The sequence below is a fragment of the Peromyscus leucopus genome, chromosome 8b (genome assembly GCF_004664715.2).
Source record: "Peromyscus leucopus breed LL Stock chromosome 8b, UCI_PerLeu_2.1, whole genome shotgun sequence".
NCBI lineage: Eukaryota > Metazoa > Chordata > Mammalia > Rodentia > Cricetidae > Peromyscus > Peromyscus leucopus.
In genome coordinates this window covers 49,001,901-49,027,662 of record NC_051086.1, presented here as the reverse complement: position 1 = coordinate 49,027,662, position 25,762 = coordinate 49,001,901, and the positions used below count along the sequence as shown (strand labels likewise).

Genomic DNA, 25,762 nt, shown 5'->3' with positions numbered 1-25,762 from the left:
GTTTTTTTTTGTTTGTTTTTTTGGTTTTTTTTTTTGTTTTTTTTTTTTTTTTTTTTTTTTGTTTTTTTTTTTTTTTTTTGGTACTGCTAACACACCGGGGTGGCCCAGTCTTTCCTTGCTTTCTGCCTGAGCCCCGAGTAAGGCTAAGGCAGGACTGGTGAATGGCAAACTTGTTCATGATGGGTGTGAGTGATTTGTACTAAGTCACCAACAGAGCCTGGTAATTCAGAAGGGAGTCTCTGAAGCCAAGGGATTCTGCTCCTCCTGCCTTAGCACATGTGGTGTGAGCTGTGTGTTCCAGGACGAGCCACTTGCCTGCTCTGTGCCTCCTTGTCATTTTACAATGCTGCGGCAAAACGGGAACCACCTCACAGGGGTGATGGAGAGGTTTCAGTGTCAGAATACCAAGGATGTCTGTGCCCCGCACACACTCAGAGCTCCTTAGCTGTGACATTTTGAGATGCTGCTGTTTGGGTTGCGGAGATCAGTCCTCCACTTTTTTTTTTTTTTTTTTTTTTCTGCTTGTGGGTTTTTGTTTGTTTGTTTTTCTTTGTTTTCGTTTGGTGGTTGAATCCAAGGCCCTTCACATATTTGATATGGGCACTCTAACAGCAAGTTAACCTATTTTTAAATTTGGGGATAAGACCTCGTGAAATTTCTCAGCCTAGCCTTAAACTTAAACTCGCAATCCTCCTGCTTTGCCTTCCCAAGCAGATGGGAATCCAGCTGTGTGCCATTGTACTGGCTTTCCCAACACCTGTTAGGGGCTCATGTAGCACTAGGGCAGTGTGGATCTTAAAGAGTGTTTCTGTGAAGTGGGACTACAAGCCTTGGTTTGGGTGGCCTTCCCCCCATATTGACTTCTTTTTGGCACCTATGACCATCAACCCTAAGAAAACAATGAGCAAACTCACTGAATGGCTCATAGTAACTGGCACCCGCTGAGCATGTTAAGGCTACAAAAACGGTATTATATTTATAATCCCAGTCAGACATCAGATGAAGGGACAAAGGGGGCCTTAGAATTGATTACTTATTTAAAGATGTTGTTTGAGGTTCAGGATATCGACTGCTTACCCAAGCACACACACAGCAGTATCCACATCTGTGGTGTTTGTCTCACAGATCTGCATGTCACTATCACTATCAATGGGAATATTAGAAATATAAGGAGACCTAAGAAAATGGAGCATAAATAGAGAACACATATTATCTCCTGTGCTTTGAAAATCTGAGGCAAGGCTGGCTCCAGGCTGACTTACATTGTGGTTTCAGATGATGCCTCCCGAACCCAGTACTCTCTGCTGCTCCCTGTGTTGGTGATAGGGTCTATCCAGTAGCTTAGCTTCCCACTTGCAAGGTTTAAGTCTCTCGAAAACTAGATATGGCCCAAGCATTCTTTCAATCAAAATATCTTGTTCTCAAGTCAGTAAATCACAGAGGAATATTTGGGGATTAACAACTGACAAGACCCAGCTGGTCCAGCCACGTCCCATAATGCCTTCTAGTCTTTGACTGGTCACATGTCCAATCACAACATGATTCAACACATTGTGACTCAAGGACCATAGACTGTTGGGCTTAAACACTGTTCCAAGATCACCTGTGGGACTGAAAACGTGTTGTACTTGTGAAAAGCATTACTCGGACAATTATTTAGTTCTGAGACAGTGTTGACACAGTCATGGGATGTCCTGTTCCTGCCACTGTGCTCACGGTTACAGATTTATCTACATTCCAGGCCTCTAATTACCTCAGCCCAGAAGACCTCCTCAGAAGTGAGACAGAAGAAAGTCAGAGAAAACTGCAAGTGGTCTCAGACACCTTAAACTTCTTCAAATGGGCATTTCAGGACAGAAGGGAACATCTCCACACTTATTTCAAAGAGGACTCAGAAGTCAGGGGATGGGATTTCCAAGCGTCTTTGGTCTTTGTGCGACTGGATGGCTTTCTGGGTCGACTGTGTGTGGTAGAGGTGAGTATGTTCTTTCACCACAGGCTCCAGACCAACACAGGAGGAAGTACAAGGCCTCAAATGCTACCGGGTGACCAGAAATATTTTTTTGGCTCATGATAACAGAGAGTTTTAGTTAATCATGGAGGTGAAGTCAGGTTGAGAACGGGCTCCATCTGTGGTGACAGGAACACGTGGCAGCAAATGGTCGAAGGATGAAACAGAAAGCAGAGAGCAAGGCAAGGGTCAGGCGCTAAGTTATATGCTTTGATGAACTGCCCCTAGTGATCTTATGTCTACTGGCTAGGCTCCACCTCCTAAAGGTTTCACAGCCTCTCATAACAGCACAACCATTTGGGGGTCAAAGCATCTGAACATGGGAACCTGTGGGGTTACACTTTAGACAATCACTAACTCGTGGTTGGCTGTCAGGACTACCGAAAAGTTTCAGTAAATAGCTGTCATTTGGATTGGCCACCAACCAGTGGTGGTTCTATCAGCATTTGGGAACTTTGATCATAGGCACTTAGGGAGAAAGTCCAAGAAACCATTCTGCTATCTCAGTTTGTTTGCAAATAAACCTGGGCTGGAAAGTCCGGTGTGCAAAACTGGAAGAGAATGGGTCTACATACAGTGGCCCATGCTCACAGGCCAGTGGCTTTGAACTTCCCCTCCACCCCTAGACTGCTCAGTGGCTCTAAATCCCTAACACTGGTGACTCCCTGGGCAAAGAAAACACAGCTTACTCATAGTTGTCTTTCCTGTCAAATATTTAAAATTAACATGAATTTTAGCTTAAGAACTAGGAAGAAAAGACATGAGACTTTTCCTTTTGCTTTTAAATCTCAGAATTTAGTCTTATAGCTATGGGCATACTAACTGAGTTTTGATATTTTTCCCCTTTTCTTTCTATTTAAAAAGAAGGTTTTAAATTCAACATAGTAAAATTATATATAACAAAACAGTTATCAACCAAGAATTATAACCAACAGTTATAATATCTAGTCTATTTGTATTTGGCAAAAATTAAAGAATATATCCTATCTATCCTATATTTGTGAGTCTAAGGTTTCATATCTACCTTATCTCTGATCATAACCAAGGAATATTATAATTATAACTATCTAGTCTTCAAGTACATCAAAGACCTCAGAAGGATGCAATATTATTTAAATAAACAGGAAGAGAATTGTAAGCAACTTCCAAAAATCTAGAATGACAGAGACAGCTGGCTGCCTGGACAGTTACCCAAAGTTCTTCTGCAATGCTGGGGCATCCATTCTTCAGCCTATAGGCCTAGAGTCTCTCAGTTACCTTCTCTGTGTGTCCTGTAAATACTTTTATCACTTTCCTTCTCTCCTTTCTACCTACAGCCATTCCCAGCCACCTTTTCTTGAACCTCTCCCATGTAATCCCCAACTCTCAAGTTGATAGCCTATTTTTTATTATTATTGTTACATGCATGTGTACAAATATATACACAACCTGCTGAATCTGTTTCTTGTTGTTTGTGTATATATGGTTTTAGGACTGGCCACTTTGCATTGGACAACCAATAAGGAGGCTTATCCTTGGGAGATGCGAGTTCTCTTCCCAAAAGACATTAGTTGCCTATAAGTCTTTGTCTAGGTGTGGGACCCAATGAATTTTCCCTGCTTCCGTGCTAACCTACTCATTGATGTTACATTGTTCTGGTCTCTTTCATGCAGTCATTTCTAGGAGAGACATTTCATGGCAGACTTCTTGGTATTCTGGTTCTTAACAATCTTTCTAGCCTCTGTCCTTACAACTTCTCTGAGCAGGGGCTGTGATGACATAGATGTATCCATTTAGAGCTGGGCTCTCTAACAATTAATTGATCTCTGTATTGTGTCCATTTGTGGTTTTCTGTGATGTTCTCCGTTTGCTGTACAGAGAAGCTTCTTTGCTGAGAGCTGGTAGCCACACTTATCCAGGAAAGGTGGCTCATGGAATCTGATGGAATTTTTGTGGAAAGGATAAGGGTCACAATAAGAAGTACATATTAGGAGTAACTTGAGGACTTCAGGGTCTAGTTCAATATTAGACCAATAGCCAAGGAACAGAGAAGGAATTAACTTCTGTTCTAGCTATTAATAGCAGAGATTTGGGGTGGATAAAGATGTGTTGTGGAAGTGCTGTAATAAACCTAACAAACCATTAGATGACAAAGATAAAGCAATAATGGACTAAATCTGTTCATGTCATTTTTTTTTTAAAAAAAATGCATATTTAAAAAATTCCCCAGGCACTGAGTTAAGTTCAGGGATCCAAAGATGAATAGAACGTAGTTTTGCCTAGATAACTTTCTGAGCATATAGTCATGGCATGGGAGAAGAAGACAAATTAGCACAGATCATTCAGGGTAGAAAGATCGAGAATCAGTGAACTTTCCTAAGGTGAGTTGAATGTCATAATAAAAGTACATTTGGGTTATTGGGAGCAAAAGAGAGGAGGAGACCCTAACCCAGGAGAGCTTTGAAAAACAGCAAAGAGCACAAGAGGAAATCAATTTTGAACTGGAAAAGGAATTCACTGGGGAAAGACATAAAGGCAGAAAGATCTATGAGAGAAAGCCAGAAGCTAGATTTTATGAAAGGCATGCCTTAAACCCTTCATCAGAATCAGGGGAGTATTAATAATTGAGATCTAGCATCATCCTAAATGCTTCATTTTCTCTTAGCTGTTTCCAGCTCAACTCTTGCTGCTCAGCCCCTGCTCCCTTCCCCCTCCACTCATCATTCCTCTCATCTCCCACATCAACCCCTCAGTGTTTAGCCAAGGTGATGGACACCCTGGCCTCTGGGCTGACCATGGAGGAATAATTACCTCTGTAGCATTGCAACAGTCCTCTTTGCAGGCTCTCCAGCCTTGAAATAAGCTTCCAGGGACTGTGGGGGAGGGGTCTTCAGCACATACTAATGGTATGGCTTTGCATATAGACAGCTATTCTAACATAAGGGCACCTAATCTGCAGGGAGTATCAGTAAATATTAGCCTAGCTGGCCACCACCTCCCCAGAACCATTACCTCACTGTTGTCCCTTCTCAGCTTTGTTTTTTCTGAACCAAAGGTCCAGTTGCATAAAGAGCAGCTACTCTGGCTTGACTGGAGGGAACTTGGATACCCACTGCTCTCTGTCTCTTTGCTTCTGACCCTCCCAAGTTGTGTCTCTTCCCTTACTCCTTTGCTCCTGGGCACAGCTCCTCCATTTCTTATTTTTCATCTCTCCAATATTAGCTCCGATTCATCCCCCTTGCCCTTTGCTGTCTCCTTCCTCCCTCATCTCTTCCCTCCTCAGCTCAGTGCAGCAGGACAGGGAACTATCGATTATCTTCTGGCATATTTCTTGTAGCCCTTTAGTTAACATTCTGAGTAGCACAGTGATCAATGCCTGTTTGGTATGGGATTCATCTGCTTCTCTCCAGCAGGAATTAGCATGAACTTAACCTTCTTCATCTTCTATTCTTATTTGATGTGTGATCACCACAATGCTGGCACCCTCAATTAATAAATAGAAGTGACGTGAATGACATTGGTGCATTCAGCTCTCCTCTGCTCATGCTGAGGACCAGATTACAAGGGGCTGCTTTCTAACTATCACAGTTTTCCCAGCCTTCTCTCCTCTCTTCTGTAATGCTCTTCACTGTTTTGCTTTTGCCCCTCCCCCCTTTTTTTGCAAAAGAATTTTGTTGTATAGGTCCATGCTTCCCCTCTGCGTGCTTGCTAAAAGAAGATAGGAGGCCAAGGTGGTGTGCAGTAAGGAGGGTGTGTGCTGGTGAGTAGTGAGTGGTATGTGGAACAAGTGCTTCCCAAGAAAGCAGCAGGGTACCAACCTTCGTCCTCATGGTCAGCACCATGTGACCTACTCCTTGCTGTGGAAACTGAGGACTACAGACATAGAGAAATGACACATGCAAGAACTTTTCTCTTGTTAAAGCATGTGTCGTTGTAGTCATTAGAAAAGCTAATCATCAATACCCATTAATAAACAGTTCAATCTGACATGTCAATTAATTTATCCATAGTCATCCAGCGCAGAATGTTGATCTGGGATTTGTTCCCAGAAGCATGTATTCTTTTCATCCAACTTTGATATCCTCCAGAGAGTTGTAAACATCTCCTTCCCCTGCTGGCTCTCTCTCTCTCTCTCTCTCTCTCTCTCTCTCTCTCTCTCTCTCTCTCTCTCTCTCTCTCTCTCTCCTCCCCTTCACTCTCTCTTTCTTCCCTTCTCTCCCTCCTCTTTCTTTCTTTTCCTCTCTCTCTTTCCCTCCCTGCCTGTCTGTTGAGGATCCCAACCTGGCTTTACGGTTTTATTTCAACTCCTCCATATTCTTTTCTATCTTTGTATATTCTGTTTTGAGGCATATAGTTTCTAGGTCTTTGTAACTAAATAAGTCACTTAGGTAAAGTTCTAGGTCCCATTCCATGGAAGGCCTTTATTAGACTTTATGGCTTCACCTAAGGGAACCCCCAATACATAAAAAATCTTTTGCAGTTCTAATGAACAGTCAAGGAACTGAAGAAAAGCAGTCTCCTTGTGCCTCGGAATTCTTTGACTCACCCTACTTCCCAGAGCCATACTGGAGCATAACATGCATGCACACAAACATGCACACACACAGTTTGCTTTTATGCCACAATATTGTAGAATCTGCACATTCTTGTTTATATTTCTGCTTGCAGCCTCTTCCCTGCAAACGATGCGGGAAGCAGCTTGGAGAGAGCCCTCATTTCTTTCATTATAAAATTGCTGTGATTCACTTGGAGACGAAATGATTTCCTGCTGGGGCTTTATGCAGAGTGATTAGCGGGGAGAGAGGTAATAAGCTGACCTGATACACCACATTTCCTTGTGGTCCCTCTGCCATCTCCAGCCACTTTGCCCAGCCTCTTTTCATTCCTAGCCTAATTGGGCTGGCCTCCCTTTCAGCCCAGCTTGAACACATGGTCACGTGTGAGACCATTAGCTGCATAAGGTCGGTGGCAGTCGAAAGGTAAAGAAAACAGTCTTTTTTCAAATGACCTTTTGAGATTTTCATCTGTGAGTATCTGCTTTGTGCTATCCCTTAATGAATTCCGAAGACATTTCTTTTAAGACGGGCAGCCGGCTTGACCTCTCCTTCGGGAATAGAGTAACTGTTGGTGAAGCTTGCCATTACATCTGAGTTTGATTCTTCATCTCATGGGCCAGAGCACACATTGAACCCCATCCCTCCACCTGCCACCACCATTAAATGTTGCATCATTTTTCATAACAATAGGTTCAAATCAACCCAGTAAGTCTTCTGGGACCCCAGGGCGCTTTGTGATACCTGCTACAAAGGAGCAGCAGAGTGTCTCCTGGATAAGCCATTACTTATCCAGGATCTAATGACATTGGGATGCTTATTATTAATTATAATGGTGACACTTTACTGATGTTCTACATGAGTCCTTTCCGAAGAACCCTATGGTATGTTAAATACTACTGTCCTCAATCCTGGGGTATATTAAATATCACTGTTCCCATCTACAGGCTAGGCAAATGAGCCTTACAATCTCGATGCCTTGCTCCAAGCTATAAAGCCAGCAAAGAGCAGGACCAGGGCTGTATGAACATAAGTGTCACAGCTCTTCAATGATATGCATCCTAGCTCCAAGGCTCATAGGCACATCCTGTACACAGCATAATGCATTTCATGGTTTTAATACTGGAATTAATAAACATTGACATTTAAAAATATTTAACCCTATTGGCTTAAACTTGCCATTTATCTGTCACTGAAGACTTTTAAATGGGCTGTGAAGAGAGCCTACATCTAAATTAAGAATTGATGATGGGTTGTGGTCAGTGTGCAAACTCTATGTCCACCGCTCTAGAAATTATTTCTCCATTGTCCACTGCACATTGTACCAGAATCTTCCCAGTGATAAAGAACTCAGGACACCCACTCTGTTTAGACTACCTGAAAAGTAGATGATTTGCTTTATTTGATAGTGTCCCAGGGACTGCTCACTTTTTTTTTTTTTTTGTAGATTAAAATGACTATGAATCAGCAGTTGCCTAACTTCAACCCACATGGTGAGACCAGGTCTGCTCGCTGAGGCACTTGTTTCTCCCCTCAAATTAGGACCACAGAAGTGTCTACCTTGTGTGTGTCAAAGACCCATTCAGCACGAAGGTGTCCTGCCTTTCCTTTGTCCACCCAACTTTTCTCATTCTCACTAACGCCTCAGCAGTCGTGATTGCTAGGTATTCTGTCACTTTGTCACTTCCTGCTGGATGGGCAGTAGCTAAGTCAAAGCAGAGAGAACGTGCGTCCACCCAACAAGTACTGACTGAAATATTTGTAACCTCCTGGGAGAGATGGGTAGAAAATGGCATAACGCAACGTAATGTTAAATATCACCATGCCAGAGTCAGAGTCGAGAAGAAAGCTAAGACAGAAAGAATGGAGGAAGAGCAGAAAGAATGGTCCTGGGGGAAGGAAAAGGGGAAGCCCTGTTGATAGGAGTTGAGAGAAAGCCCCCCAAACCTTCAAATGAGCCCCAAATAAATGTGTCATCCACTCTACATTTGTTAAGTTAGATAAAGCATTATAAAGTTAGATAGAACATTATAAATATCTATCATTTCCTAATAACATACCCCAGTGGGAGGTTACAGCTGGCTTTAGGGATCCAGTGTCCTCTTTGATGTCTGCAGAGACCGACAGCCTGTTGTAACATCTGTAGTTCCTGCAGTGAAAGTGTGGTCCGTTTGTTAGGGTGGAGAAAAAATTTTGGAGAAAGTCACTAACTAGACTTTCTCCAAAAACACAATGACTAAGTACAGTTTGGATACTTGTGGTCTCCTGCTTATATTATCAAGAAAACACCTCCCACCAACCACCTAGGAACATGCTTCAAGTCTTCCTGAGAAATCAAATATTATAATGAAATTATCATCTCATTTTCTGCTATAACCAATTGTATCAAGATGCATCTGTCTTTTAAATGTGGTTAGAGAGGATTTCCTAACAAATTGAAATTGATATCCACACAACTGTGAAGACCGGGGAAATAGTCCAAGGCACGGATACTTTCCTCCTGTAAAACTAAGCAGCTTGTTAGAGATAGGAATTACCATCAAAGGCAATTGCATCCAAGTAGAATTCATTTGTTTTCTTCTAAGCATATAAGGTTGAACAATTGGTTTTTTTTTTTTTTTTTTGAGTCAAGGTCTTGCTATGTAGCCCAGGCTGGCCTAGAATCATGATCCTCACTCAGCCTCCCAAGGAGTGGGATTATATGTGTGTTAGCATTCCTAGTCCATATCTTACGATTATTTGAATTGTGCAAATTTATGAGACTTGGTTATGATAATATGTCACGTGTATATAGTGTGATGATCAAACCAGAGTGGTTAACATGGTCTTAATCACCTACAAGTCTTCTACTGATTAGCGCACAATCACTGTAAGTATTGTGGAGCACACTGTGATATTTCAACACTTTGTGCAATACAGATTACCAAGTCAGGGTGATCAATAATTTCCATGTTCCCATTACTCTATGGGACCCGTGGGTTCCTCCTTTCTATTCTCTTATCAAATGTGTAGTAGGTTATGATGAACCACCATTCCCCACTATTCTGTTGGAGTACTAGACCTTACTCCTATCTGATTGTGTGTATTTGTACCCATTATCGAATCTCCACCCCTGCCCACGCTCTGACTTTCTCTGTCCCTAGGAGTCACCACTGCACTTTTTGATTGAGCTGTTTTTAGCATCCACAGGTGAGAGAACATGGCTTATTGTCTTCCTGCACCTGACAATTTCACCTTACATATGCCTCCAGTTCCACAGATTTGGATACAAATGATAAAGTATCATTATCTGTAACAAATTTCACCCATTCGCCAGCAGATGAACATAAGGGTCATTCCTTATCTCATTAACTGTGAGTCGTGAAAGAACAAATGTGGGTGTGCAGGTGTCTCTTTCACATTCTGAAATAATTTCCTTTGGATACTTATGTGGAAGGGAATGGGGGTTGTACGGTAGATCCGTCTTCAGCTGCTTGGTGACCCTCCATACTGCTCTATCTTGTGGGCTTATTAATTTCTTCACCAGCATTTGTTAGCTTGTGTCTTTTGGGCTCCAGCCACCCTAACTGTGCTGATATCTCATTACCATTTTGACTTGCATTTCTTTAAAATCTAGTGCAGTCGAACATTTTTTTTTACAAACTTGAGAGCCTCCTGATTTTCTTTCTTTTTTTCAACAAAATGTAAATATAAACTTTTAATGAATAATGATCACACAAACTACCATACCCCACAATCACCGCAGGCCAAGAATAAAATATTGTTAGCACACAGACACCTTTTTGTGTTCTTCCATGGTTCAAACTCTCTCCTCCCCTCCAGGTAAAAGCATTAGACTGGCTTTGTGGTATTTGGATTATATGTGTTATCTCTACCCTTTTAATGATTATGCAAGAAATCACAACATGAACATTCGCTTATCAAAAGTTGCACGTAATGTTACCATCTTCCTAATGTGTTCTGGGCTGATGACCGGTGGATTCTTTTAGCACTAAAGATATCAATTTTAATTCTACTGCATCATGCATAGCCTTTGTAGCTGATGCTGAGACATCACTGGTCCACCTAATCCTTGCCATGTTTTTCATAATTCTTTTTATAGGAAGTGTCTAATTCATGTCCTTTATCCAATTTACAATTGGATTATTTAGCTTTTGATTACCAACTTTTTTTTAAAGTTCCTTATATATCTGGATATTCGTTCCCTATTGGGTGAATTATTTGTAATCCTTTGTTGCATTCATAGTTGTCTCTTTACTCTGTTGTTTCCTTTGCTCTGCAGAAGCTGGCAATCTCATCCACCCCTATAGATCTGCTCTTGCTTCTGTGTCCTCTGCTTTGGAGGACTTAGCCAAAAAGCCATTGACTACACTGATGTCTTGAAGTATTCCTATATGCTTTCTTCTAGTTCCTTCCTTCCTTCCTTCCTTCCTTCCTTCCTTCCTTCCTTCCTTCCTTCCTTCCTTCTCTCCCACCCCCTTTTTCTCTTTTCTAATTTTGAGGATAGAACTGGAGACTTTGCCATGCTAGACAGGTACTTTCTCTATGACATAAATCCTAGTGTTTTAAAGTAGTGATTCCCTTACCGCTGCCCCCCTACACACACAGGAGGCAGAAGCTCTGATTCTTGTGGCCCTGTCTCTTCTTTGCTGCTGTCCCCATCCTGCCTCTTCTGCTGATTTCTGTTAATAATGCCACAGCAGGGATGAATGAATAGACTTCTGAATGGCTGCCAGAGGCTTCCTGGGTGACCTCCTGGCTGAGTGGGAAGTGGGTGGCTCCTCCTCACTGCTGTGCCTCTGTTATTACTTCTGGACTTGGTGTCAGTAGCAGCAGTGACCACTGGCTATGGGAAGATTTGGAGTAAAGGCAGGACCTGATGTCTCACAGTGCAGGTGTGGTACTATCACCCGCTCTTACCCTTCCAACCTCTTCATGTTGGAGGGCCCTTCCCAGGGGTCCTCACAAACTGTTTGCAGAGTGACTTATAACCTTTACCTTCATCTCTCCATGAGAGGAACGGGTATGTAGACTGAGGGTTCTGACAGCAAGCACGTTTTGTTTTGGAGGTTTGGTGATTTTAGACAGGTACTCTCAAGGGATAGATTCAATCTTCCCTATTCAACATGCTCAGAAGGCATTCACATTATTAGATGTGACATGGCTTCCATAGACTTGAGAGGGACTCCTCCCCAAAGCTTTTGAGCTACGTCATCCATCTACCATTTAATTCTGAGCACAGCTGGGATGTGGTGTGTCAATGGTGACAGTAATACACACTGTGTCCTGGCATGAACTTCAACTCAAGTTAGTTCCCACCACAGTGTCATGGAGTGTTACCATTATCCTGTGCCAGATAGAGAAACCCAGCAAAGAGATGGTAAGTCACTGAGATGGAAATGTGGTTTGACATGCCCCAGGACATTGTGGCTGGAGGGGTATGAGTGTCATTTGGTAGAAGGAGTTGCAAGAAGACCAGTGCCATCCTCTGAATTTGTACTCCAGGCTGTTTGCAGGATTACTTCCTATCAATATCCTCTCAAACACGGGGGCCTCAAATTCACTGTTAAACAAGGCTGGCCTTGATTCTTCTGCCTCCATTCCCTCAGTGCTGGAAGTATAGGTGTGTATCACCATGCCTGGCTTGACACTGACTTTTTTAAAAAAAATCCAAGCTAAACCCACCAATTATTATTATCTTCTATACTTTGAGATAGGACACAGATGCTGAAGCATACATTTCATTATTTACTTGTTTATTCTGGCTTCTATGAATTTACTTCATTTGTACTTTTTCTTCAGTTTGTTATGGAGTTTAAGGAATCCAATCTAGTAATAAGGTTAAAATAAACTGACCAGACCTTGCATTTCCTAAGCAACTACAACCCCTGTCATTTCTGTATCCTCCATTTGGTAGTGAGGATGAAGGTGGTGATGGTCCCCTTAACTGTTTGTGAATTGTCCTCATAGGGTCTTCTGAAGACAGCCTTGGATTTCGACAAGCTAGAAAAGCTTGAGTTCAGTGGCATCAGAGGAAATGCCCTGAGTCAGCAAGTTCAGCAAATGCATGAGGAGTTTGAGGAGATGTACAAGGTCTTCTTGGAGTGCTCCTATGACTGCCTGGACCCCCAGAACATGGTAGGATTTGAAGTGCTTAAATCACAAGCCTTGGCCCTTTTTTCCCCAGCTGTCCCTAGCTGCAATGCCTAAGTATTTATGTGCTTTTTTTACCTCAAGAATCTTCTTTGGCTCCGTGGTCCTAGTGGTTTTGTTATTTATTGTTAGGGCCGGGAGAAATTATCTCCATGTCATTAGAAAGATCCTAACTATTCTGTGTGCAGGAGATAAATCAGAAAGCCCCTCGCACCATCAACAGCTCTAGACTAATGCTACCTAAGGTCATGAGGACAAGAAGATGGGACGCTGTGGCGACTTTGCTCTTTCAAAGGTTTAAGCTGAGCAAAATCGGCCAGTTGTAAAAGGACAAATACTTCATGGCTTCTCTTAAACCTGGTATCCTAGATAGCCAAATTGTCAGGTATACAGAGCTGACTAGAATGGACCTTGCCACTGGGCTGAGAGAGAGAGAAATGGGAGGAGTTGGTCAATGCTTACAAAGTGTCCTTGATGGGGTGGAGGAGGGGTGAGTGAATACTAGGGGGTGTAATGTACAATGTGGTGATGATAGTGATAACAGTGTATTGTGTATTTGAAATCTGCTGAAGAGGTAGTTCTCAGGGTGCGTGTGCACGCGTGCACACACACTCACGAAAATGGTAGTTATATGAGGTGATGAATTCTCATGGATTTTGAGTAAAAATCTAAGCTGAACTCACGAGTCATGATAGGTCCACTTCCTCCATTGCTCTGATCATGTCACAGTGTGTATGTGCATCAAAACATTATAGTACACCTTAAACACACCATTTTACCAATTATACTCAATAAAGCTGCAACTAAATTCCAAGCTTCAGTCACCGACTGCCAAGCAAAGTCCAGGCAAATCATTAGAAGTTTATTAGTGGTTCAGGGTTGGGTAAAGGAAGCTCACTCAAGATAGGCAAGAGCAAGGATACGTTTTCTAAGGTTGGGACACAGAGCCTAGGGCTCACCCACAGTCTCCTCAAGTCAAGACCTATGAATTCAAAAGCACAGAGGAGAATAAAGAACTTGCTGCCATGGGGAGAGGGAATAGGATTCTCCCCAGAGAGAGGCAGGATTACAGGATAAGAAACCATAATCCAGAAGGGAAAAGCAGAAATTAGAGCAGAAATCTGTTCTGAGCACATTCAGCTTCCAGGGATCCTCATTGGCCAGATCCAGGGTGATGGGACTTCATAAAAATTTAATTAGTTGGAAGAAGAAAGAAAAATAAAGATAGATTACAAAAGGGATAGTATACACGTATTTAGTATAAATTATATATGTTACATATATGATGTGTTTGCAGCTATATAACAAAATCTCATATGTCCAATTTATTTTGTACATATAAGTATAGATTATATATGTCCATATATATATGAAAGCATACCATAATATCATAGTGCCAATGTAGTTAAAAAGCAGAAATGTACTATATTTTCCTACTTTCCTTTGTTTATTTTTCTTTTAAAATACAAACATGTGGAGCTTGAAGAGGTGGCTCAGTAGTTAAGAATGCTAGCTGCTCTTACACAGGACCTTAGTGCAGTTCCCAGCACCCACATTGGGCAACTCACAACCACTTGTAACTTCAGCTCCAATCTGACACCCTCTTTCGGCCTCTGCAAGCAACTGCACTTACATACAGACACTCACATACCACACAGACAGACTTATACACATAAATGAAAATAAATAAATCTTTAAAATATAAAATAAGAACATCACTATTATAAAACAGAAATAACAAATAGCAATTAAACAAATTAGAGAGTTGAATCATGAAAGTTTTCTTGAAGATTGCTGTACCCTAAGAAGTAAAACACATTTAGGGTTGCCAAATAAAGGACAACAATTAAGACAGACATATATTTTTAAAAAATAATTGTTTATCTGCAACTCAGATTTAACTGTGTACCCTTCGTTTCTATTTGCTAAATTAGGAAACTTAAGAGCAATGGCTAATTGCCTTCTTAGCCAATTAAGGTGTATTTGGAAGGAATAGTGCATATTCATTTAATTAGTTTGTTTTCCTTCTAAAGATTAGATTAATTTGGTTACTCTAAAAAAGAAATGCATTTTGACTTGGGGGAGGAAGACAAGAAGGTGGTGACCCTGGCGCTGTTGCTGCGAGATAATCTAGAGCAGTATGAGCTTGCACTGTGGGCAGAAGAGAAGGAGGCTCAGAAAGTGGAAGAAATGGGGACACAGTAAAGAAGCCAAGTGGATGGCAACCTTACATTTCACTCATCTGTGCCATTTGGCCCAGAGTGCCATGCTACCATAGTGTCATGGTTAGGTTTTGTCAACTTGACACACACCTAGACATTCCTACAAAGAAGCAAGAGATACTCAGTTGGAGAATTGCCTCTGCCTTGGCCTCTGGACATGTCTGTGAAACATTTTTGTCATTGTGGATTGGTATGGGAGGTCTCAGCCTACTGTGGGAGGTACCATCCCCAAGCAAGTAGGTCTTGTTTGGGTAATAAAGCTAATCAAGGCAGAAAAACCAAGCCAGTAAGCAGCTTTCTTTCCTGGCTTCCACTTCAGTTCTGCCTCCAGGTTTCGGTTTGAAGTTCCTGCTCCGACTTCCTTTAATGATGAACTGTGATGTGGAAGTGTAAGCCAAGTAAACCTTTTCCTCCCAAAGTGTTTTTGGTCAGTGTTTTATCACAGCAACAAAGGAGCAAGCTAGGACATGTGGTGAGGTTTAAAGAATTAAAATAAATCTCTGGCATGACTGAGTTCAGCAGAAAGTTTAGCAACCAAGACTGTGTAGTAAGACTGGGCTGCAGACAACCGTGACTTTTTCCCATCCATGTGATGTCTCCTCAGGAATTTGAAAATGATGTCAGCAAATTTAACCAGAGAGTGGAAGATCTTGACCGGAGATTGGGGACTGTCTTCATTCAAGCTTTTGACGATACACCTGATGTGGAGCATGCCTTTAAGGTTGGTGCAAGTGGATCAGAAATCTCCCCGAGTCCCTCTTCAGTGTGCATTAGAGGACAATAAGGCTACTCTTCTAATCTCTTTCTGCAAATATCCCCCCACCCCTGGGGATGAGCTTGTATAATTGAGCATCTCAGGCAGATCACTTATGCATTTTTGAGCATGTAAAAATGCTTTGAAAATGACAGTGATCTTTTTAGACACCATGCATCTATTGGTAGGGTTACCATCAGGAGTAAAAAGGTCTAGTGTGATTACTATCCTGAAAGCATGGCCAGCAATACCAAGGCTGCTTAACCATTAGGGCAAGATTGACTTAGCCTGGAGCAAAGCATGTATCAAGAAGTGGTTTATAGGATCCAGGCATTGGTAGCTGGAATAATTCTTGCCCTGGTGCTATTTCTCCCCTATCAAGTTGTAAAAAGAATAGAGGAGGTTTAGGATGGTGAGGGCATCAATAGCTGCACAGTCAGGAATGCTGATGTGAGATGTGGGATTCTGTTGAGTGTGAGAGGTCTCCCATAAACTATGTAGAGGCCTGGTGCTTCAAGGACTTGAGTCAGGAAAAAGTCACAGGGAGAGGCATTCTTGGTTCAGAAGAGAAATGAGCTTTCTGTCAATGTTGTTCAAAATGAAATGAATGTTCTTGAGAAGTGGTTAAGTTTCTGGTCATTGAAAATGCTCAGAGACTAAGTGATTTGTCGGACAATTGTCAAAGACACATGAGCCTTGGATGGACAAATCTATGCTATTCTAGAATATTAAATAACCCAAATGTGCCATGCTCTATTTGCTGTTGAATGTATGTGTGTGTGTGTGTGTGTGTGAGACACACACACACACACACACACACACACACAGAGAGAGAGAGAGAGAGAGAGAGAGAGAGAGAGAGAGAGAGAGAGAGAAAGACTTATCAAAAACCCATTATTTAATAACTCATCTGCCAAGACTTCAGAAATCCCTCTTCACACATTGGAAAGGGTTCATATGTGGCCATAGAATGTTCTTATAGACCATTAACTGTCATGAGTAATTGGGAGTCAGAACCTGGATACATTGTAACTCTGCTGTATGTCACACATAAGCTGTAACTCTGTTCATGTGTTGAGACTACCCTCTCCCACCCTAGGAATCCCTCTGCACCTGCCATTCTGAGGGTGTTCATGTGATGCACTGTTCTCATTCCTATCAATGCCTATAACAACATTGCATGTCACTGCTCTGTGTCTCGAGTCTCCTTTGGGAATTCATTTTCTCAGGAAGGTATTTGGAGTCTTCCTATTGCTCTATGGATGCTCTCTTCATGAAAACATCTGTATTTATCCCATGAGCATATGTCTATCTATAGGCTTTTAAATTTTCAGTTCTTGAAAATATATGGGGTAAGAGTTCTAGATAAAAGAAGAAGGAACCCTTTATAGTCTTGACCCTGGTCCTGAAACATCTGTTTGCAGCCAGATTCCCAAAGTGTTCCCATAAAAGCAGATCCCTTATCTAACTCTAACTCTTTTTAACAGCTCTTGGAAACTGCTGGGGAAACCACAGCCAGCCAGTCCCTCCTGCCTGACCCATTTCTCTCTTTTTGGTCATCTCACAATTAGGAAATTAAAACTTTTCCTTCCTCCTTCACCCAGTGCAAATGTTCCTGTAGATATAAATTCACAGAGAAAAGTAGTTTTTAGGATTTGGGGAGCTGGCTGGAGAGATCATCTATCCCCAGATACCCACCCCTATTACTGCTACACAATCATCTAACATATCCAGCTCAGAAATCATGGCCATGGAACAATGCAGGTCAAGAACCTCAAGTCAGTAGCAGAAGTTGGTTGGCCACAGTGGACTATGACCCCCACCCCCCACCCCCCGGTCTGCATATTCTCAACAGGAAGAGTCCATAACACAGCAGAGAATACACCAAGCAAGCACAGCGGCTCTCTTATGCCTCTATCAAAGGGATGTGCTTTCTCAGCCTGAAGATACCTCAGTTACCAAAGTGCTTCTCTTAAAAGCACAAGGACCTGAGATCAATCCCTAGAGATCACATTTTAAAAAAATCAGGCTTATTGTCAAAGTGCTGAAGATGCAGAGACAAGTACACCCTTGGGGTTTGCTGGCTGGCCAATGTAGCCTACTTGGTGAGTTCTAAGCCATTGAAAGACCTCGTTTCCAAAAATAATGGTAGATGGCACTTGGGGAATGATACTTGAGTCAATCTTCTGATCTCTATATCCACTTACATGTACACACACACACACACACACACACACACACACACACACACACACACGAGGTACTGCTTTCCGTTCTGTATCTGAGTGATGTTTATGGAGGAAAAAAACCATCCCTACAGACAGACTTCATTGGAAAACATTCAGCATCCTTACTTAGGCTCAGAGTGTACCTGGAGTCATTCAGGAGACACTTCAAGCTATCTATCCTAGGATAAAAATGTGTTTAGTGTGGTGATATTTTATTTGTGCTGACATGTGATTTTATTTGTATGTTAATAAATAAAGTTTACCTGGAGATCAGAGGTCATAGCGAGCCATAAACAGAAGTCAGGCAGTGGTGGCACAAGCCCTTAATCTGATCACATGGCAGGCAGAGTTTCTGTGTGGTCAAGGACACAACTAAGCATGGTGACACGCACCTTTAATCCCAGTACCAACCACAAAGACCTGGAGTTCTATATAGACAGACAATGACAAACAAGTGATGTGGCTGGGCTTAGAGCCAATGAGAAGGCAGAACAGGAAGGTGATAAAGGCACAGTTTAGACAGGAAGAAGCTCTCTCTTGGAAAGCTACAAGGTGGTGGTAAGATAAGGTTAGCCAGTGACTCTTCGCTATTTCTCTGACCTCTTTGGCTATTATCCCTGTATTTGGCTCTGTGTTTCTTATTTAATAAGACTGTTTAGAAATTCATCTACAGTTTAGTTGCTGCCCGTGGCATGGTCTGAAAACTCAAAATATATATATATATATATATATATATATATATATATATATATATGTATATATTTCTCATTTTCATGGCTTAAAGCAAGACATGGCAGCTTTATTTTTCTGCAAAGACTCAGAGAATAAATATTTTAAACTGTGAGCATATTTGTCCTTTGTCATATTCTCTCTCTCTCTCTCTCTCTCTCTCTCTCTCTCTGGAACAGATCATTTGAAAAATGTACCATGAAACAAGGTCATGGATCAAATTTGGCTATGCATTCACTGGCTATTCTTTTTCAACCTCTGACCTGAAGCGTGAAGTAGAGATGACAGAGCTTTGTAATGCAGCAGTTCTCAAACTGTGGGCCGTGACCCCCTTGCCAAACCTCTATCTCCCAAAATATTTACATTCTAATTCATAACAGTAATAAAACTACAGTTATGAAGTAGCAATGAAAATAACGCTATAGTTGGAGATCATCACAACCTAAGGAACTGTATTAAAGGGTTAAGGGGGTTGAGAACCACTGTTACAACAGAATTCAGGTTTAGAAACAGTAATGTAAATCCTAATATGGCTGAGTCCCTATGTAGCTTAGGCTCAGACAGCATCGCACTAAGAAATTTACAATCCAGGAACAGGGGCATCATTAAACCATGTCCATTTTCTGCTGGTTTAGTAGACACCTAGGGCTGGGGTTAATGTACGGGAAAACACCTCCTCATTGTTCCTGTGACTGACAGGGCAGCCAAATCCCAAAACTCCCTTCTTCTATCTTTTTCCATCGCCACCTCCCTCCTCCTATCTTCCATGTGTAGTTCAGTTTACCTTGCTGCTGTCTTTCATTCTCCCTTTATTTCAATCCTTGGAAAACTTGGTAGATTCCCAGCAGGACAAAGGACAAACTACATGTGGTGGAACAGATGAGTAATCCCAGCACTGGGGATGCTGAGAAGGGAAGGCCAAGCCTGTGCCACACAGTAAAAACTTCACTCATAAAACCAATAATCCCACCCTTCCCCCGAATAACTAAGAAACCAAGAAGGGAAAGGGGGAATGTTCCAGATATCCACATGCTGCGGGCACTGCTAGAGTTCTACCATAACATATGTGATTCCTCCTGTACTGAGTCATAAGAAGGGGTAAAAAAAGAACAGGAAACAGAAGTTTTGCAGCCCTGGGAAGGTTAAGTGCCTGTCCTTATCCTCTCCACAGCTGTTAGACATCGCAGGAACCCTCCTTGAAAGACCCCTGGTAGCACGGGATGTGTCACACAAATACCTGGCCCTCATCCAAATGTTCAGCAGAGACCTGGATGCTGTGAGGCTCATCTACAGTCATCACATCCAAGAGGAGGCAGAGCATGGTAAGGTGGTTGCCAGGGGACTGTGAGGGATGTGTTCTGTTACTGGGATGGGCAGAACGCACTTATGTTCTTTTAGTTAACTTATGGATCCATGGCGTCCTCTGAGAGCACCAAGCATAGTCCTTTTTTGCTGGAAATTCCAGATCATCCTTGGGTGATTGTAGAGTTCACTGAACTGTACATTTCTTGGTGTGGGAGGGTGAGATTGCCAGTGTGACCTAGACCAATGAAACCCTGACCACCACTGGTCAGCTGTGGCCTTGGCATCATGAGTGAGTGGATGGATCCCTGTTGCCACACTAGTTAAGCATCATCATAACTCAATGCACATTTTGCATGCCTGAAAAGAAGTGTCCTGGACCTTGCACTGCTGTAACCACTGAGCTTCTGGAGGGAGGGACTAGCAGGAGGGGCAGTCACTTTGCAGGTGTGTGACAAGGGGCAGTTACTTTGCAGGTGTGTGACTCCACACCATCTTCTCCCACCATCGGACCTGTGGGCCACAGTCCTTCTTTAGTGGCCATTCTTTGCATCTTGGGTGGAGTGTGGCTCACACACTGTGAGGAACCACCTTTCAGTGTTAATTATTTTGCCTCTCACCCAGACCCCACATACATGCCTTGTATATAGCAAGGACTCAAGGAACATGTGTGAAACGGAAATTAAACTCATGCTTGACTTTCAAACTTGTAAGATAGAGTATGCAGCTCATAAAACCCAGAGATGTCATACCTCTGCAATGGAGCTCATGGGGAGGTAAAGGGACTGTCCCCTTGCAGCTCCTATCAAGAGTTAGAAAGGACAGCAGACGGTGGGTAGTCTTAATTTTCCAGGGAAGCTGAATGTGGAGTGGTTTTACCTTTAGGGGAAATCTCACCTTTGCTAAATTGTGGTAACTGGAAGAAATAAACTGAATATATGGGCTAAGATAATAATACATAGGCTGTTGCCATATTTCATAATCCACATGGCTTGTCCATTCACAATCTGACTGAATTCTCACAGAATCTCTTGACTATCGTTAAGCCAGAGAGACGCCACCCCCATTTTACAAATGAGAAAACTGAGTCCCAGAGAGATGAAAATGTCTGCTTAAGACAGTTATCCCAACCCTTGGTGTTGATGTAAAACTTTCTTGAGATGTCCTAAAAAATAATTATGACCAGCTGCCAGACCAGTTCAATCAGGATGATTAGGCTGGGCTCATGTTCTCTGAGCTATTGTGTTCTCACAAGGGTCTCTTCAGCAGGGCATTTGACTCAGTGTGGGCCCAGGATGACTTCAGTCTGAAAATAGATGCAGCAGTGTAGGGGTAACCAGAGAAGGCTCTCCTGAGGTGGAGGGAGCTGGGGGCCATACCCTCTCTTCAGTATAATTGTTCCTGTCTCCAGGGTTCTCTCCCGTGCACAAGAACATGCCCACCATGGCTGGGGGTATCCGCTGGGCGCAGGAGCTGAGGCAACGCATCAAGGCTCCCTTCAGCAACTTCACACACATCACACATCCGTGAGTATCTGATTCTTGAGAGGCACCTGACTGAGCCTCTGTCGCCCCGCCCCCTAACAAACAACCATCTGCCCTTCATTCCATGTTCAGCCCCGGACTAGGTTCTGTCTCTCAAACAGTGATGATTTTAATACATGTGGGCTGAGATGTGGGTCCTTTGGGGTTAACTGAAGCTCAGCCTGCCATAGGCTGCCTCCTGCCCCACCGGTCATTTCTGGAGGAAAGCCAACCAGGGTCTCCACACTCTGAGAAAGCCCTCAACATTACGTCCTTAGAAAAGAGCTCTCTGTGCCACTGGGCATCTGGGAATTGACAGGTGCTTCCCAAATGTGATGTGAAGATTGGGTTAGAGATGCAGCTTGCCGGCCTCACCTGTCAAGAGTGGTGATACTTTGTGTATGCTCTAACAAATAAAAGCTTGCCTGAAGATCAAAGGACAAAGCCAGCCACTAGTTAGCTATAGAGGCCAGGCAGTGGTGGTATACACCTTTAATCCCAGCACTTGGGATCTCATGCCTTTTCTCCCAGCATTTGGGAGGTACACATGCCTTTAATCCCAACACTAAGAAGGTTGAGACAGGAAGTGATATGGCTGGGCAGAGAGAATATCAGGCAGGAGGAGAAAGGAGCTCAGTTTCTTTCTGAGGAGTTGGCAAGGTGAGAGGTGGCTCTGGCTTGCACCTTTGTCTCTCTGATCTTTCAGCATTTACCCCAATATCTGCCTCTGGGTTTTTAAGACCAGTTAGGATTCATGCAACAGCCAAGTCTGAATCTGAGCTGGGACCCTGTTTCTTTGGCAACCTCCCTTGGTGACTAATGGTAGCCAGCTTAGGGAAGCACGAGCCTGCTTCACGGCTAGGTCTAGAAGCTGAGCCACTTAGAGGGCTCTTGGCTGCTAGTGATGAGTGAGAGGAGACATTGTGTTCAGGAAGCCTCCTGTCCAGGGACAGCCAGTCTTCCTCTGATCCTTCTTTGTAGAGGACTTGATTTTTGTTCAAAGCACTTGGCATTGCTAAGTGCAACAAAGGCAAAGGATTTGGAAGCTGGCCATTGGCATGAGTCAGGGACGTCCACAGAGACCCTGGGCTCAGGTAGCAAGATTAAATGTCTTTCAAGATATGAGACAGAAGCATGGCATCTGTAGAGATCAGTCACTGCCCCACTCCAGGTTCACCAGCTAGACAAGCAGCCCTGACATGAGCAATCTCCCCTTGGAGAGAAACTGATATCTGCTCTGCTCTGAGTAAGCTTTTAACATTGCAGATAGAGAAACCAGGCAAAAAGAAGGGAGATGGCTCCCCTCCGGTCCTAGAGACAGCCAAGAAATAATTGAGAGGCATCTGGGTCTCCAGCTTCCAGCCCACAGTTCCTTCCAATGGTCTCCAGCCATCAAGAATTTGGCCAGAAGTAGCGTTGAGCCCCCCCACCCCCGCCCCAGGCCTCTCAGACATACCCCTTAAAACAAAATGAAAAAGTCAAGCAGGAAGGAGTCAAGGCTACTTGCTGCCATAGGAACTGCACAGCTGCCATAGGTCTGGTTCCCAGGAAGCACACTCTGAGACATGTGTGCAGAGAGTACAAAGGATGCTCTCATGAACAGCAGCTAAAGGACAGAGCATTCTGGGGCTGGGTGGCTGGTGGTGGGGATGAGCTGCTGGTTGGCTGTATCAGAGGCTTCAGTGGATCCTGCAAGGAACATAGCTCCTAAGAGGTACCCAGGCTCGGTAGTCCTCAGACTCAGCTTGTTCTTAGCTCTGGGCTTCCACCACAAATCACATGACTATGTGCTAGGTGGCTCTCAGGTCAGGGAATCCAATGTCTCTTCTGGCTCCATGGACATCAGTGCACGGGCATATATGCATGCAGAACACTCATATAAATAAAATAAGCTGGGCAGTGGTGGTGCACGCCTTTAATCCCAGCACTCGGGAGGCAGAGGCAGGTGGATCTCTGTGAGTTGGAGGCCAGCCTGGTCTACCAAGTGAGTTCCAGGAAAGGCACAAAACTACACAGAGAAACCCTGTCTTGAAAAACCAAAAAACAAACAAAGAGAGAGAGAGAGAGAGAGAGAGAGAGAGAGAGAGAGAGAGAGAGAGAGAGAGAGAGAGAGAGAGAGAATGTTGTAGGCTTTTACCACAAAGTGAAGTGGAAACATCATTGCATTGCTTTTGGTGACCTCCCACAAACCCACTGGGCAACATGGCCTGACACATGCCCTGTGAAATAAACTATATACACCCCTGCCTTAGTCTCTCCAGATCTGAATCTGAGATGAGGACATTGTGAGGCCTGTAGAAATCCTGCAGTGTGTGAGGGAATTAGGGAATCTGAGGGGCAAGCCACCTGCCTAGTCTGGAACACTCTTTGATACAGCTGCCCATTCAGCACGAAGGGGGACAAAGCAATCCAGTGCTTTCTCTGCAGGGGTGAGGGGTTTGTGGAAGGCTCTAGGGATCATGTGAAGAACCCTATGCTGGCATAAGAAGAAAGTAGATGTTAAAGATTTAGCAATAAGCTGCCTCATTTTGCTAGTAAGAGGACAAACAAAAACAGACTCCATACAATTAGTGTGAAGGTATTTGAGAACTAAAGATACCTCACCCATTTTCCCTGGAGCTGGACATTTATTGACTGTTACACAGTGTCAAAAGCAGAGGGGAACATTGTGGGTAGCAGTGTTGCAGGGCAGAACTTCCTTTACTCTCCTGCCATCCTCAGCATCCTGGCAAAAGCCTCTGCATGCATATGTGAGAATACAGGGTTTGTGAAGTGTTTCTGTGAGCAGGTGCATGTGTGTGTGTGTGTGTGTGTGTGTGTGTGTGTGTGTGTGTGTGTGTGTGTGTTGCATTGCATGTGTATATATACTTTAGGAGGTTAGAGGTGGCTAGGGACTCATTTAAACATGTCAAACAGTAGCAGTGTTTCTGATCAAGTGTCCTAGATGGATTTCAGAAACTCCCCTATTGGTCTTGTCTAGGAAAAGGGAGTCACTGTGTTCCTGTCCCTGTATCTGTCTCTCTCTGTCCCCCTCTGTATGTCTATCATCCTTTATCTATTGCCTATATAGAATGCACACATATGCATACATGTAATGTTATTAATGTTATATGGGTATTTTTTTCTTTATACACAGAAAACAATACCACCTAGAATGTTTTACTCCCTCAGCTTTCTTTTTATTCATATTTTGTGAAACCTCCATTATCTGGTGTATATACGGACCAGCTTAGCCAGGAGAGCAGTTGGTGGAGCCCACAGGCAATAGAGAGCACACTGTCCCTGTCCTCTGGGGGAACTGCCTGGAACTTTAGGAAGTGCAGATGCCCCCTAGTGGCCTGTGGAGGATGTTCAGGGAGAGAATGCAATCTCTTTCAAGGCCCTTTGAAAACCAGCCTAGGAAACTGTCCCAAATCTTATTTGTTTGGTTTTTGTTGTCATTTTACTTCTTGAGATACAAAGGATCCCTGTCTGTAGCCCAAGCTGGGCTGAGACGCATGATTCTCCTGCCTCAGTCTCCCAATTATCGATACCTTCTCTGTAGACTGCAGTTTATTCATTGATCGTAGTGTGGGCTTCTTCTCATTATGTATCTTTTGTTTTTCTCCCCCTTTCTTATGAACTGATAGGTGCTTGCAATCGGCTGAAGGAAAGCGAATGATACAAAAATACGAAGATTTGCTCTCACTGTTAGAAAAGTAAGCCACTCCTGCAATTGCGTCATCCCACAGATTGCCCCACCTCACACTCCGTGCCTTTGCTGTTCATAGGGCATGTTCCCTTATCAGCTCTGAAATTGTTGCATGGTTTATGTTATAGCTGAGCTATTTGTGAGTACAGCATTCCTGGGCCTTGAAAACAAGTCTGGGGGTGGGGAGATGTGGCTCTAGTCTGGACACAAATACGTTCCCAGTGTCACTTTCCTGGGTCTGTGGACCTTGTGGAGAGGTGTGGGAGGGCACACATGGTGCTCTGAGAGGCCTGGAATGGCAGTCACTGCTCTGTGAACAGAAAGCAGTAGTTTATACTGCAAGGAGTGAAAGTAGGTCTGGAAATATGTCTTCAGTCCTTTTAGGGAGAAAGTGTAAGATTGCACACGGGCCTATAATTGTTCCTACTCTGAAGCCCAGTGGATCTTTTAGAAGTTCAGGGTCTACAAGCACCTCCTCCAGCAAGGTCCTGCCTTCTGCCTCGGCCACTGTTCTTTCTCCTGATTCTGGAGAGTAGGGCATGGGCACAAAAGCTCAGGTTCTGATACTGCGTGCCGTCTGGGTCAGACAAATGAACTGGCGGCACCCCCGTCCGCCA

General features: G+C 43.3%; 1 protein-coding gene across 1 annotated transcript in view; it reads left to right on the top strand.

Annotated features, from left to right (window-relative positions):
- The window catches only part of Dnah9 (dynein axonemal heavy chain 9), a 341,793-nt gene that overhangs the window by 25,577 nt on the left and 290,454 nt on the right, over positions 1 to 25,762 (top strand). The window contains 6 exon segments of the mRNA XM_028869363.2: positions 1,742 to 1,975; positions 12,514 to 12,681; positions 15,523 to 15,639; positions 19,801 to 19,951; positions 21,343 to 21,457; positions 25,084 to 25,152. Coding sequence (XP_028725196.1) covers positions 1,742 to 1,975; positions 12,514 to 12,681; positions 15,523 to 15,639; positions 19,801 to 19,951; positions 21,343 to 21,457; positions 25,084 to 25,152 — 854 coding nt within the window.